General features: G+C 45.5%; 1 protein-coding gene across 1 annotated transcript; it reads right to left on the bottom strand.

The window, feature by feature from the left end:
* Positions 1 to 9,217: 9,217 nt before the first annotated feature.
* LOC138350544 (antho-RFamide neuropeptides type 1-like) lies at positions 9,218 to 9,634 on the bottom strand. The gene has a single exon (XM_069301554.1). The coding sequence runs from the start codon at positions 9,632 to 9,634 to the stop codon at positions 9,218 to 9,220; it is 417 nt and encodes a 138-aa protein (XP_069157655.1).
* Positions 9,635 to 11,357: the final 1,723 nt, after the last annotated feature.

The raw sequence follows: 11,357 nt of genomic DNA, 5'->3' as shown, positions 1-11,357 counted from the left end.
AATGTTGATGTAATAGTTGGTAATGATTTAGCAGGGGATAAGGTAGGGGACTCCAGACTGCCTATTATGTTGCCTACCCCTAAGGTTTGCCTGGATCCACCCGCCGCAGAGGATAATGTTGTGTACCCTGCGTGCGTGGTGACCAGGTCTATGGGACTTAAATGTAAGGGCAGCCCTGTGCTTGCCAAGGTGGTAAATCCCGAGGTCACGAGGAGCTTTCCGAGTGGTGAAAACCAAGTGGACCTCGCGGACACATTCATGGCCCGACTCGATGACGTGGCCGAGGACATTGTGGAGAGCCTGCCACCGCCATCTACCGAGAGTAGTGGGGAGGTGGAGGAGAACACTGTTGAGCCTCGGCCAATGGCATCTGACCAAGGCCTAGATGCCTCCTTGAGTGAGTTACAGAAAGCTGACCCCACTCTTGCAGATTGTCATGAAACAGCCGTCTCTATGGAGGAAATTGTAGACGCAGCAACTGGGTACTACTACAATGATCGGATTTTGATGGGAAAATGGAGACCACAGAGTGCTCCCTTGTCAAATGAGTGGGAGGTAGTCCACCAGGTTATGTTGCCGACCTGCTATAGAGAAAGAGTTTTGGCAGCTGCTCATGATGATCCTATGGGGGGACATCAAGGTATAAATATTACGTATCACAAAATTTTAAAGTATTTTTTCTGGCCCAAGCTGAAAAGCGATGTGGCAAAATTTTGTAATGCGTGTATTGTTTGTCAACTGGTTGGGAAACCAAAACCAGACTCCACCTAAAGCTCCTCTAAGGCCTATTGTCGTGCCAGAGGAACCATTTTCTCATGTGGTAATGGACTGTGTTGGACCATTGCCTAGAACTAAGTCTGGTAATATTTACCTAATCACGATGATGTGTATCACTACTCGTTACCCAGAGGCTTTTGCTGTAAGGAACATCCGAGCAAAAACTGTTGTTGCTCGTATATTGCAATTTTTTTCCACTTTTGGGACTGCCTCGGGTCGTGCAAACTGACAATGGTACTAATTTTAAGTCTGATATTTTTGAGCAATTTTGTAAGGAACATGGAATAACTCATAAGGTTTCCAGCCCATACCATCCACAGAGTCAGGGGGTAATTGAACGTTTCCATCTAACTCTGAAGCAGATGTTGAAGACATCGTGCGAGAGTTCCCACACCTTCTGGGATGAGAATTTACTGTATGTTTTGTTTGCGGCTAGAGAGGGATTACAAAGTTCACTGGGTGTTCTCCTTTTGAGTTAGTCTTTGGCCATAAAGTTCGTGGACCCTTGCAAATGTTACAGGAGAATCTGTTAGGGAACGTAACGTTAACCGAAGGTTCGGCTTTCTTTGCGCAACTCCACCAGAGACTCAAGGACTGCAAGGCGGCTGCATTAAAGTATCTTGGCAAGGCCCAAGAAAAGATGAAAGAACGTAACGATGCTAAATCTAAGTTACGGGTATTTCAACCTGGCGACCCTGTCCTGGTATTAAAGCCTCGACTAGGGAACACTATGTCCCACATGTACGAAGGCCCCTACATTGTGACAGAAAAGACTGGGGACCTCACGTACAAAGTGATGCACTCTGACAAACGTAACCAGGTAATGCTCATACATGTAAATCGACTGAAGAAGTTCCAGGGCCCCAGGCCCATTGCACTAACCAATGTTTTCCATTTCCAGTGAGAGAGGGGATGATTGTTCTGGGGACCCAACTAATCTCATTTTCAATAATTCTAGTTCTGTGAATGCTGTGGAGGAGGGACTGTCCCATTTGCAGATGGCCCAACGTGAAGAGGTGCAGTCGTTGGTTGATGAATTCTCTAGTCTGTTCGGGGAGGTCCCGACCCAGACTGATGCCATTTGCCATGATGTCGAGTTGACGGACTACACTCCCATTCGCCTTCAACCCTATCGGATGAGTCCAGAAAAGAAGGCCATCGTACGGAAGGAGGTCGACTTCTTGCTCCAGCACGGCCTCATCCGGCCGAGCCAGGGCTCTTGGTGCTCGCCCTGCCTTTTGGTCCCCAAACCAGACGGCTCCTGGCGATTATGCACCGACTATCGGCAGCTCAACAAGGTGACCATTGTGGATGCCTATCCGCTGCCCCTCCTCGAGGACTGCATCGACGAGCTGGGAAATGCCAAGTACGTCTCGAAATTTGACCTCTCGAGGGGGTATTATCAAATCCCACTCACTGAACGTGCTAAACAACTAACTGCGTTCGTGACACCCGAGGGTGTTTTTGAGTATCAAGTGTTACCGTTCGGCTTGCGTAATGCCCCTGCCACTTTCCAGAGACTCATGAAACTCTCTACTCGCTAAGGTGCCAAATTGTCGGGCATATTTAGATGATATCGTTCTGTTTGACAGTAATTGAGCTGACCACATAGCTAGGTTACGCCAGTTGTTTGCCATCTTGAAAAAGGGCAAATCTTACCTTAAATGCTAAAAAGTGTCATTTTGGCCAAGGCACAGTGACGTACCTCGGTTATGAAGTGGGCCAAGGAAAAGTGTTACCTCGGCAAGATAAAATCAGTGCCATTCTGGAGTATCCAGTACTAAAGTCTAAAAAGGACGTTCAAAGATTTATCGGTATGTGTGAGTACTATCGACGTTTTTGTCAGAACTTTTCCAGTGTTGCCACTCCTCTCACAGACTTGTTGCGGAAAGCCGTTAAATTTAAGTGGTCATCAGACTGTGCAGAGGCATTTAAAAATTTGAAATTGATCTTAGCTTCCGCCCCAGTGCTTGCTAGTCCAAGGTTCGACCGACCGTTTAAAATTCATGTTGACGCGTCTGACTCGGGTGCTGGTGCAGTGTTGTTGCAAACTGGGATGATCAGGTGGAACACCCAGTATATTATTACTCTGTGAAATTCGACAAGGCGCAACGCAATTATTCAGTGGTAGAAAAAGAGGCGTTGGCGCTAGTGTTAACATGTAAAAAGTTCGAAGTTTACCTCACAGGTAATATAGTGGAAGTGTACACGGACCATAACCCACTAGTCTTCCTGACTCAGATGAAGGGTAAGAATAAACGCATCCTCAGGTGGGCGTTGTACCTACAGGACTTCAATCTTTCCATTACCCACCTACCGGGCAGACTCAACGTGATAGCCGACGCTCTGTCCCGGTTGCCTGAATAACATTCATCTGAGCCACAGAAAGCCATTTACCAACTGTCATGCTTTAGTTAATTTTTTTTTTAGGGTTCTCCTGTGACATTAAATATTCCGTGTCCAATTTATTTACTTCCCTGTTCTTTTATTTTTTGTGTATGTTTTTTTTTTCTTTCAGAGAGCTCTTTTGTATTTTTTTTGCAGAGAAATTGTTTTTGATTGATTTTTTGTTTTTGTCATATGTTTTTTCTTTTTATTCTCTGTATACTCTTACAAAAAAATTATGACTACTATTCTAGTAGTCACATTTTTTTTTTCTCTGAAGGGGGGAGGAGTGTTACGACCCTGGGTTCTCCAGTGGAAACCAGAGGTCAAAATTGAGCTATTAAACTTTCTGGTAGTACAGTTGAGTGCATCTCGAGCGGCAATTGTTTGTATCTTCCCTGCCAGACGTAAGACTATTATTGTTTCTCAAAGAGCATTTAAAGACTGAGCTGGGGGTTGATTATTAAATAATAACATAGGCACCAACTTTGCTTACTAATACTTTCTAATCATTTGTAAAGTAACAATACGTTGCATAGGGGAAGATCTTTAATGTGCTTAGCTGCACGATCAATTAGGCTCCTTCCGGCACCACGACATGGGAGGCCTAGCTGGTCGCTAGGAGGTCTTCTCTGGCTGGCGTTCGTCGGACGAGACCTACTCTGTGGCTGCACCCTACTCTCCCCCTCTCCTCTTACTTATTTCCCTTACCTTAAGTTCCTGTACCATTGTTAAGTATTGTATGATTTCTAAGTGTACCTACTCTGGTAGTAACGATTGGTGAGACCTGGGGGTATAGTTGCCAGTGTTTTGGGTAACCCTAAGTGTTGTGTTTTGTATTAGGGTACCACGTGTTCTACCCTAAGCTGCATCCAGCTTCAGTGCTTATCCAGTAGTACTTTACCCTAGCTTGTTATTAGTGTAAACCTTGTATCCTGCCTATGTGGACCAAGGCTTTTAACGTAAGATAGTGTGGTAAAGTTATTATTATTATTGTTATTGGTGTGAGTGTATATGGGGGGTTGTTAAGGGGTTAATAAATAAGTACATGAATTACAGAGTATCCCTTCTTCCAGTGTGGGAGCGCATTGATCAACCCTTAGACTAACATATTGGTCTAGTAGCAAGTTATTACTACTGTGGATAGTTTATTTTGGGGGCCGGGCCTTTTAGCTCTCCCATATTTGATACTCTTGTCTTCTAACTACCCTTACCCCTTAATAGTACCAAGTCCCCATAGAAGCCCCACACACCATTATTTATAACAAAAGGCAACATGAGTGTTTGGTTCCAGTCTGATGAATTACTCAGCAAAACAAGATATTGTGTACGTCTCCTAGGGAGAAAGCCATGCAAGTTAGAAGAGAGTTGTAACGTACGTTTATGTTACGTTGTTGGGTTGATTAGATACACAGTGTTTAGTGAGTTTCATATTTATTTAGTAGTCCTGGATACAGTTTGTCGTAGACGTTGAGACGAAGCTTGGAGCAGAGCAGAGAGCTGAGTGTGGCCGGAGTCGCGGAGCTCTATGTGGGAGAGCGTTGTAGCTGGATGAGGTCGTAGTCTGCTGCCTGCTCTGTGTCGAAGCTGTAGCGTCTTGGGTCGATTAGAACTGCCTACACCGAGTACTACATTCTTACCTGGAGATTGTACTGGTTTGCTATTCTCAAATCGCTGGCTTATATACGGTGACTACACCTCACAGTAAGATAGGCGGGTGGAAAAACCGTTATCTGTAAATAGGGATAGGATTATAGCTTGTGTAATTAGTTATGCCATTAAGATGATGAGTTTAGTTGCTACAGAGTTGACTTTTGACTTTCAACATTAGCCTACTGAAAACACTCATCTCATGGACCTTGCACATGGAACTCAGTGACGGCATAACACTCATAAAATTTGTAAAGTATTATAATAACGATATTAATAAACCATTTCAGCAATAATTGATGTTAATATTCATGCAGAAAAAATATAAAAATTAATAATTTCTTAAAATTTTTAAAAAGAATTGCATATTATTTTGCAGGGTTAAAAAAACAGAATTTTTTTTTATTTAATAATTTGCTGAAAATGGATTATTGTTAACTCGCAGACCATGGTATATAATGGGTGCTAATTATTTTTGTAGTTAAATAACTACTAACATCATTTAAAATTGTTTATAGCATAGTGTTTTTTAAGAGTATGCCATGTAAAGTAGTTCAGTAGTACAAAATGTGAGTTACTCGAGGAACAACAGTCTACTTTTGTACGTTGGACTAACATTTTCTGGAAAATTGGTTGATCCACCAATAGACATGAAGGCGTATGTGACAAAAAATAAGAGCCTGGGAGTCTTTTTATAATATAATTGGTAATTGGAAAGGCGGGACCCTGGAGCTGAAGCAAGCACTGATCGGTAAGAACACTTTCAGACAAATAGGTCCTTCCAGGGTACAATTTCTTAGTAGGTAATTATATAGGCTATACTCTTTAATATGGAAGAGACTCAGCAGTGCCCGGTTCTCCCTCCACCTTCCCGCTTATTTGGCATTTCCTTATTCCCCTCTTACCCGTCTCCTCTCCCCGTCTTTCCCTCTCCCAATCTCCTATCCCACCCCTCTCACACCTGCAAATTCCTCCCCCTCTGACATCTCTTTTCCTCCCACTCTCCATCCTCTCTCCTTTTCTCCCAACACTCTCACATCTTTCCCTTTCACCTCCTCTCTCTTCTGCTTTATCCCTAATAATATTATAAGACCAGTTCAGCCCATTCGCCAAAGGTTTCCCAACGTCAAGAAACTGTCGTTCTAAAGCTCCTGCTCCTAAACTACCAGAGGACCCTAAACAGAAAACGAGACAGTATCTTAATTTCGCAAACCACTGCCATTTTCTAGTACGATTTTTTTTAACTTCAGAAGACTATACGTAAAAATATGATGTTCTATTAGGAGGATGGGTTGTATAATTAATTAAAAGTACACAATTAAATAGTCCGCCCCTCTTCCTGAAGGAGGGGAGAGGGGGGGAAAGAGGAAGGAGCCATGAAGATGGGTGAGGCTCTGTTATTAATTACATGTTTTGGTTTACCAATTTGGCCGGTTGAGGGCGGGTGTGTCTCTGCCTGCCTGTGCTGACGTGGAGTTAACGATGGGGGTCCCCCTCCCCCCTGTACTGCGGGCTCAGTCTGTGGGCCTCGAATTTTCCGGCCGGGCTGGGTACCCAGAGATAGCGCTGGTGTGTGAATTGCTTCATGTCCCTGTGATAAACATTTATGGGGTCGAGCTAGTGACAGCTCGTCAAGCGATAGTAAAGTTTACCGAGGAATTGGCATATCGCGACTTTCTCCGTCGTTACGAGGGGCGGACATTGCCCCTGCCGGATGGTGCGGGCACTGTGTCACTATCTGATCGGATTGGTGCCCTCACATACGTCAGTGTGCATGGGGCTCCGCTGGAGTTTCCAGAGAGTCTGCTACGGCGGTACTTCGGCCAGTATGGCGCAGTGGTTAGTGTGCGGGTGAACGTGGTGTCTTCCAGTCCATTTAAGGGTGTGAGGACCAACATTCGCACCCTGGGCATGAGGCTCCGGGAAGATATTCCGTCCTCTGTGCGGCTTATGAGCTACAACGTTCGGGTGTTTTACGCCCGCCACCCGCGGACGTGTTATCGTTGTGGCCTCTTGGGCCATCAGGCTGCTGACTGTTGTGCGCCTGCCGTTGCACCCGTGAACCTCTTCAGTGAGGAGGATTTTCCACCGCTTCCTGTGGAGGAGGATTCAGTGGATGTGGACGTCTCTTCAGCAACGGATGTGCCCCGTGTATCGCCTGTTGCGCCGCCTGGTGCGCCCCTGTTGTTGTCACCTCTCCTCAAGAGGTTGTGGCGTCGCAGGGTGATCGTCCTGCTCCGACTAGTGTCCCTGGGGTTCTTCAGACTGCCTGCTGCTCGATTCCCCCGTCTTCCAGTTCGTCCTCTGCTGCGTCTGACCCTGTCCCTGCACCCTGGCCAGCTGTTCCGGCTTTGCTGGGTGATGGGGTGGATCCGGCGCTTCCTCCTGTGCCTGGCCTGGTGCCCCATGTGGTTGAGGATGCTGCCGTTCTGCGACGTGCGTCGGTTCGCCCAGCTTGTGTTGCGCGTGTCTCTGAGTCGGCCTCCGGGTCTGATGATGTGCGGCGAGAGCCTAAGCGTTCCAGGCTTTCGTCTTCAGCTTGGGCTGACGTTGGCGATTTCGACGCTTGTGGATCTGCCGGCGACGGAGGGGTGGCTCCGGTTGCGTTGCAGACTATGGTGGTGGCGGAGGTGCATTTGCCTGAGGGTGCCAGTAACGGTGTTTCGGCCTCCACTTCAGATTTGGTGTCTGCGGTTCCTGCTTCGGATGCGTCGCCTGCCTCGGATGGTTCTGGTTCTTCGTGGGGGTGGTTCCCCCTGCTGAGGTTCGCGGTGAGCGGGGTGGCCTGGTGATGGTGTTGAAAAAGACTGCTTGTTCTGGGGGTTCTGTAACCCCTTCCTCGGTCCCCGTTTCATCGACTGCGGTTTCGACGCCTCTTCCGTCTCCGGCCATCTCTTCAGTGTCTCCTGCGGTCTCGGTTGGGACGTTACCATCTCGTTGCTTGTCCCCTGCTCCTGTGCGTACGGCGACGCGGCCGTCCCGACAGCCCTCGTACGCTTCATCGGTGTCATCTGCTACCTCGCAGGACGTGGTTTGCGCTCCCCAGCCTCATTATGCGACTTGCGTCGGTGACCTTCAGGAGTGGCCGTTTCCACCTGATCTGGAGGTTCCCGAGTTTATGCTGGGCCCACGGCGGCAGGGGGATCGCCCCCCCACCGACTTGGAGTATTTGATTTGGGAGGCCTATAAGCGACGGTATCCTTGGGATTCGTTCCCTGATAAATATCTTCCTGTCTCTGAGATAAGTATTCCTCGCTCATGATTCCTTTGTGTATTGTGGTGCATGGTTGTGGGGTGCGGGTCGGGTGTGTGTGTGTGTGGGGTGGGGCAGGTTTGTTTCCCGGTTCCTGCGTGCTCCGGTTTGTGGTTATGGGTTTGTGTGGCTTGTGTGTGTGTCCGGTTCCTGTGCGGTCCGGGGTTTGATTGGTGAGTGTCTGGTTGTGGATGTCGTGTGCTTATGTTTTGCTTTGTGGTTCTATGTTTTTTTATGTTGCTGCTGCTTGTGCGCTTGTTTGTGTGGTGTTGAGTGCCCTTCAGGCTGTTGGCGTGACCCGGTCTGGGTTTATGCTTTTTGTCGAGTTTTACCATTGTGCTTTTCTTTGTTTGTTGTATATTTGTTCCTTGCTAGTTGTTATATTTATTATTATTATTATTATTTGTTATTGTTATTATTATTTTTATTGTTATTGTTATTATACTTATTTTCGTTTTGTGTTGGTGCCTCTCCGTGTGTGTTTGAGGTGCTGATAGCCTTGTTCTGTATATTTCATATTTTGGTGTGTTATTTCTGCATTGTATTCCACTGTGTTTTAACTTGCTTGTTGTGATTTGTTTGTAATTAGTATTGTTTTGTGGTCGGCCCTTCCGGTCGGCGTTTTTGTGTTTAGTACATTTGTTCCTTTATGTTTTTGCACGTTTGTGCTTTGTTATTTTGGTCTGTTCTATGTTATTGTTTACTTTTATTGTACTTATAAGCATGCTTGCATGTAAAATAAATAAAAAAAAAAAATTACATGTTTTTACCCTCTACGGCCAAAGTATGATAAGTAAAGAAAATTTTATTAATTTTCCAAAGATCAGCGCACAATGTTATTCCGTGGGCGGTGGTGGAAAAGGTGACAGAGGAAATGTTTATACATTGTGAGTATAAATTCAAAAATCTTATCTTACTGTAATGTGTTTATTTATTGGCTTGTTTCAAAGTGTTTAGTTCCCCATTCTTATTGTTGAAGTAAATTGCTTTATGAGATGGGCATTATAATTATCCCTCTGGTGACTACTTCAGTATGATACTTATAGGGAGTGGTTGGAATAGATCGTTCTATTTTGAAGTAAATTGTTATTAGGTAACAGCTACGGCCTTGGACGTATGGGCCACATCTCGGACCATACGACCCTGTACATCTCAGACCATATGACCCTGTACATCTCGGTCCATACGACCTTGTACATCTCGGACCATACGACCATGTACATCTCGGACCATACGACCTTGTACATCTCGGACCATACGGCCCTGTACATCTCGGACCATACGACCCTGTACATCTTGGACCATACGACCCTGCACATCTCGGACCATACGACCCTCTACATCTTGGACCATACGACCCTGTACATCTCGGACCATACGACCCTGTACATCTCGGACCATACGACCCTGTACATCTCGGACCATACGACCCTGTACATCTCGGACCATACGACCCTGTACATCTTGGACCATACGACCCTGTACATCTCGGACCATACGACCCTGTACATCTCGGACCATACGACCCTGTACATCTCGGACCATACGACCCTGTACATCTCGGACCATACGACCCTGTACATCTCAGTCTTTGGCAACTTTGCATTTGTATGGAACTTTGCATGGAATCACCTTCCCGCCGAAGACGTAAATGCAAAAAAAACTCTGTAAAACTCTGATAGACAGCTTGAAAAAATCATCAGGACAAATAGGGGACCTTTAACAAGCCGCTGGCTTCCTGTCCTCGTGAGGACACAAGAGTGTTCGTGGACCTAACGTAAATTTATTGAACAGTTTACAAGCATCGAGACTAGCCTATCAATTGTTGTTACCGTGCAGCCCACACAATCCGAATCACTCGTTATCCTCATACAGAGATTGTTTTCGCTGTTGCAAGCAGGTTCATTTCTTGACAAGCCACTAACACGCATAGTGTTTCGGGCAGGTTCTTAATCCAACAGATCACGTGAGATTAAAAAGTACATTGTAGCAAAGTTTTATATCAACAAATAACTACAATATAATAATTCATTGTGTCGGGAGACAGGATGCCTGAATGTATTCATTCACATTAGGCTTATATCGAGGTCCCCCCCCCCTCAAGGTCGAATTCCTGACCCCACCCAGGATGCGACCCCACAACAAGCTGACTAATTCCCGGGTACCTACTTACTGCTAGGCGAACAGGGGACATTAGGTAAAAGGAAATGTACCTAACAATTTCTGGCCCGCCCGGGATTCGAACCCAGGATTCTCCATTGTGCGTTGAAAATTAACCCGACTGTACTACCAGGACCCAGGATATTGACAGAGGTGACTACAAATATTACTCCCTCGTCTCATCACAACGGACTTGATAATGGTCCAAGATGGACCGAAACGTCGTCGTCTTTTCATCTTCTAGTGTGTGGTTGGTCAACATTCTTCAGCCCCGTTATTGTGAACCATCGTCTGCATGTGATTACACAGGTTAAGATATATGTCTTAAGTACTAATATTGGGGAAGTGGGTAGTACAAGATGCAGTGTGAATTTGAAGCACACTGTGTCAAAGGTATTCTCTATTCATATGTCTTAAAAAAAAGAAGTCCCTGTGGCTCAGTGGTAAAACACGGCGCTTCACAAGCGCTTTGGCCTTGATTCGTAGCCTATCCTGGGGAGGATTGACTGGGTGCCAATCCTTAACTGTAGCCTCTCTTCACCCAGCGGTGAATGGGGTACTAGGTTCTTAAACGATTTGGCGGGTCATATTCCAGGGAAAATTAGGATTAAGGACCTGCCTGAAACGCTATGCGTGCTAGTTTCTTCACAATATTGTAAGAACTCTTTGTATATCAATAAATAAATAAATCTATTTTTGTAAACCATTTTTCCTGATCTTCTCCGTCAACATTTTCCACCACATGGGGTTGAACACTGCCATCATTAGTGGACAGTTTATTGGCCTGAGACTCTTCCGTCCGCGATACTCCATCCTCTTCCTTACTTTCTTCCCCCTCCGTAGTATTTCCCACTTCACTCTCCACTACACTCCCAACTACACCCCATCTGTTTGCCATAACTAATTCTTCTAGAGCTTCAATGCACTTGTCCAACTTTTCTAATTATCCTAAGATCCTTCCTTCTAATTATCCTTCTAATTATGCTAAGATCCTTCCTATCCTTCTGCCCGAAACGCTGCGCGTGCTAGTGGCTTTACAAGACTGTAATTACCATATTTGTATCCTCACATTCCTTATGTACATTCTTGTATATGCATAAATAAATAAATAAATAAATAAATAAATAAGATC

This window comes from Procambarus clarkii, chromosome 46 (assembly GCF_040958095.1).
Source record: "Procambarus clarkii isolate CNS0578487 chromosome 46, FALCON_Pclarkii_2.0, whole genome shotgun sequence".
NCBI lineage: Eukaryota > Metazoa > Arthropoda > Malacostraca > Decapoda > Cambaridae > Procambarus > Procambarus clarkii.
Note: the sequence above shows the minus strand (reverse complement) of the source record. Positions and strands in the feature narration are given on the sequence as shown.

Excerpts from the sequence above, each read along its gene's own strand:
- LOC138350544 (XM_069301554.1), bottom strand. The coding sequence starts at position 9,634 with ATGGTCCGAGATGTACAGGGTCGTATGGTCCGAGATGTACAGGGTCGT.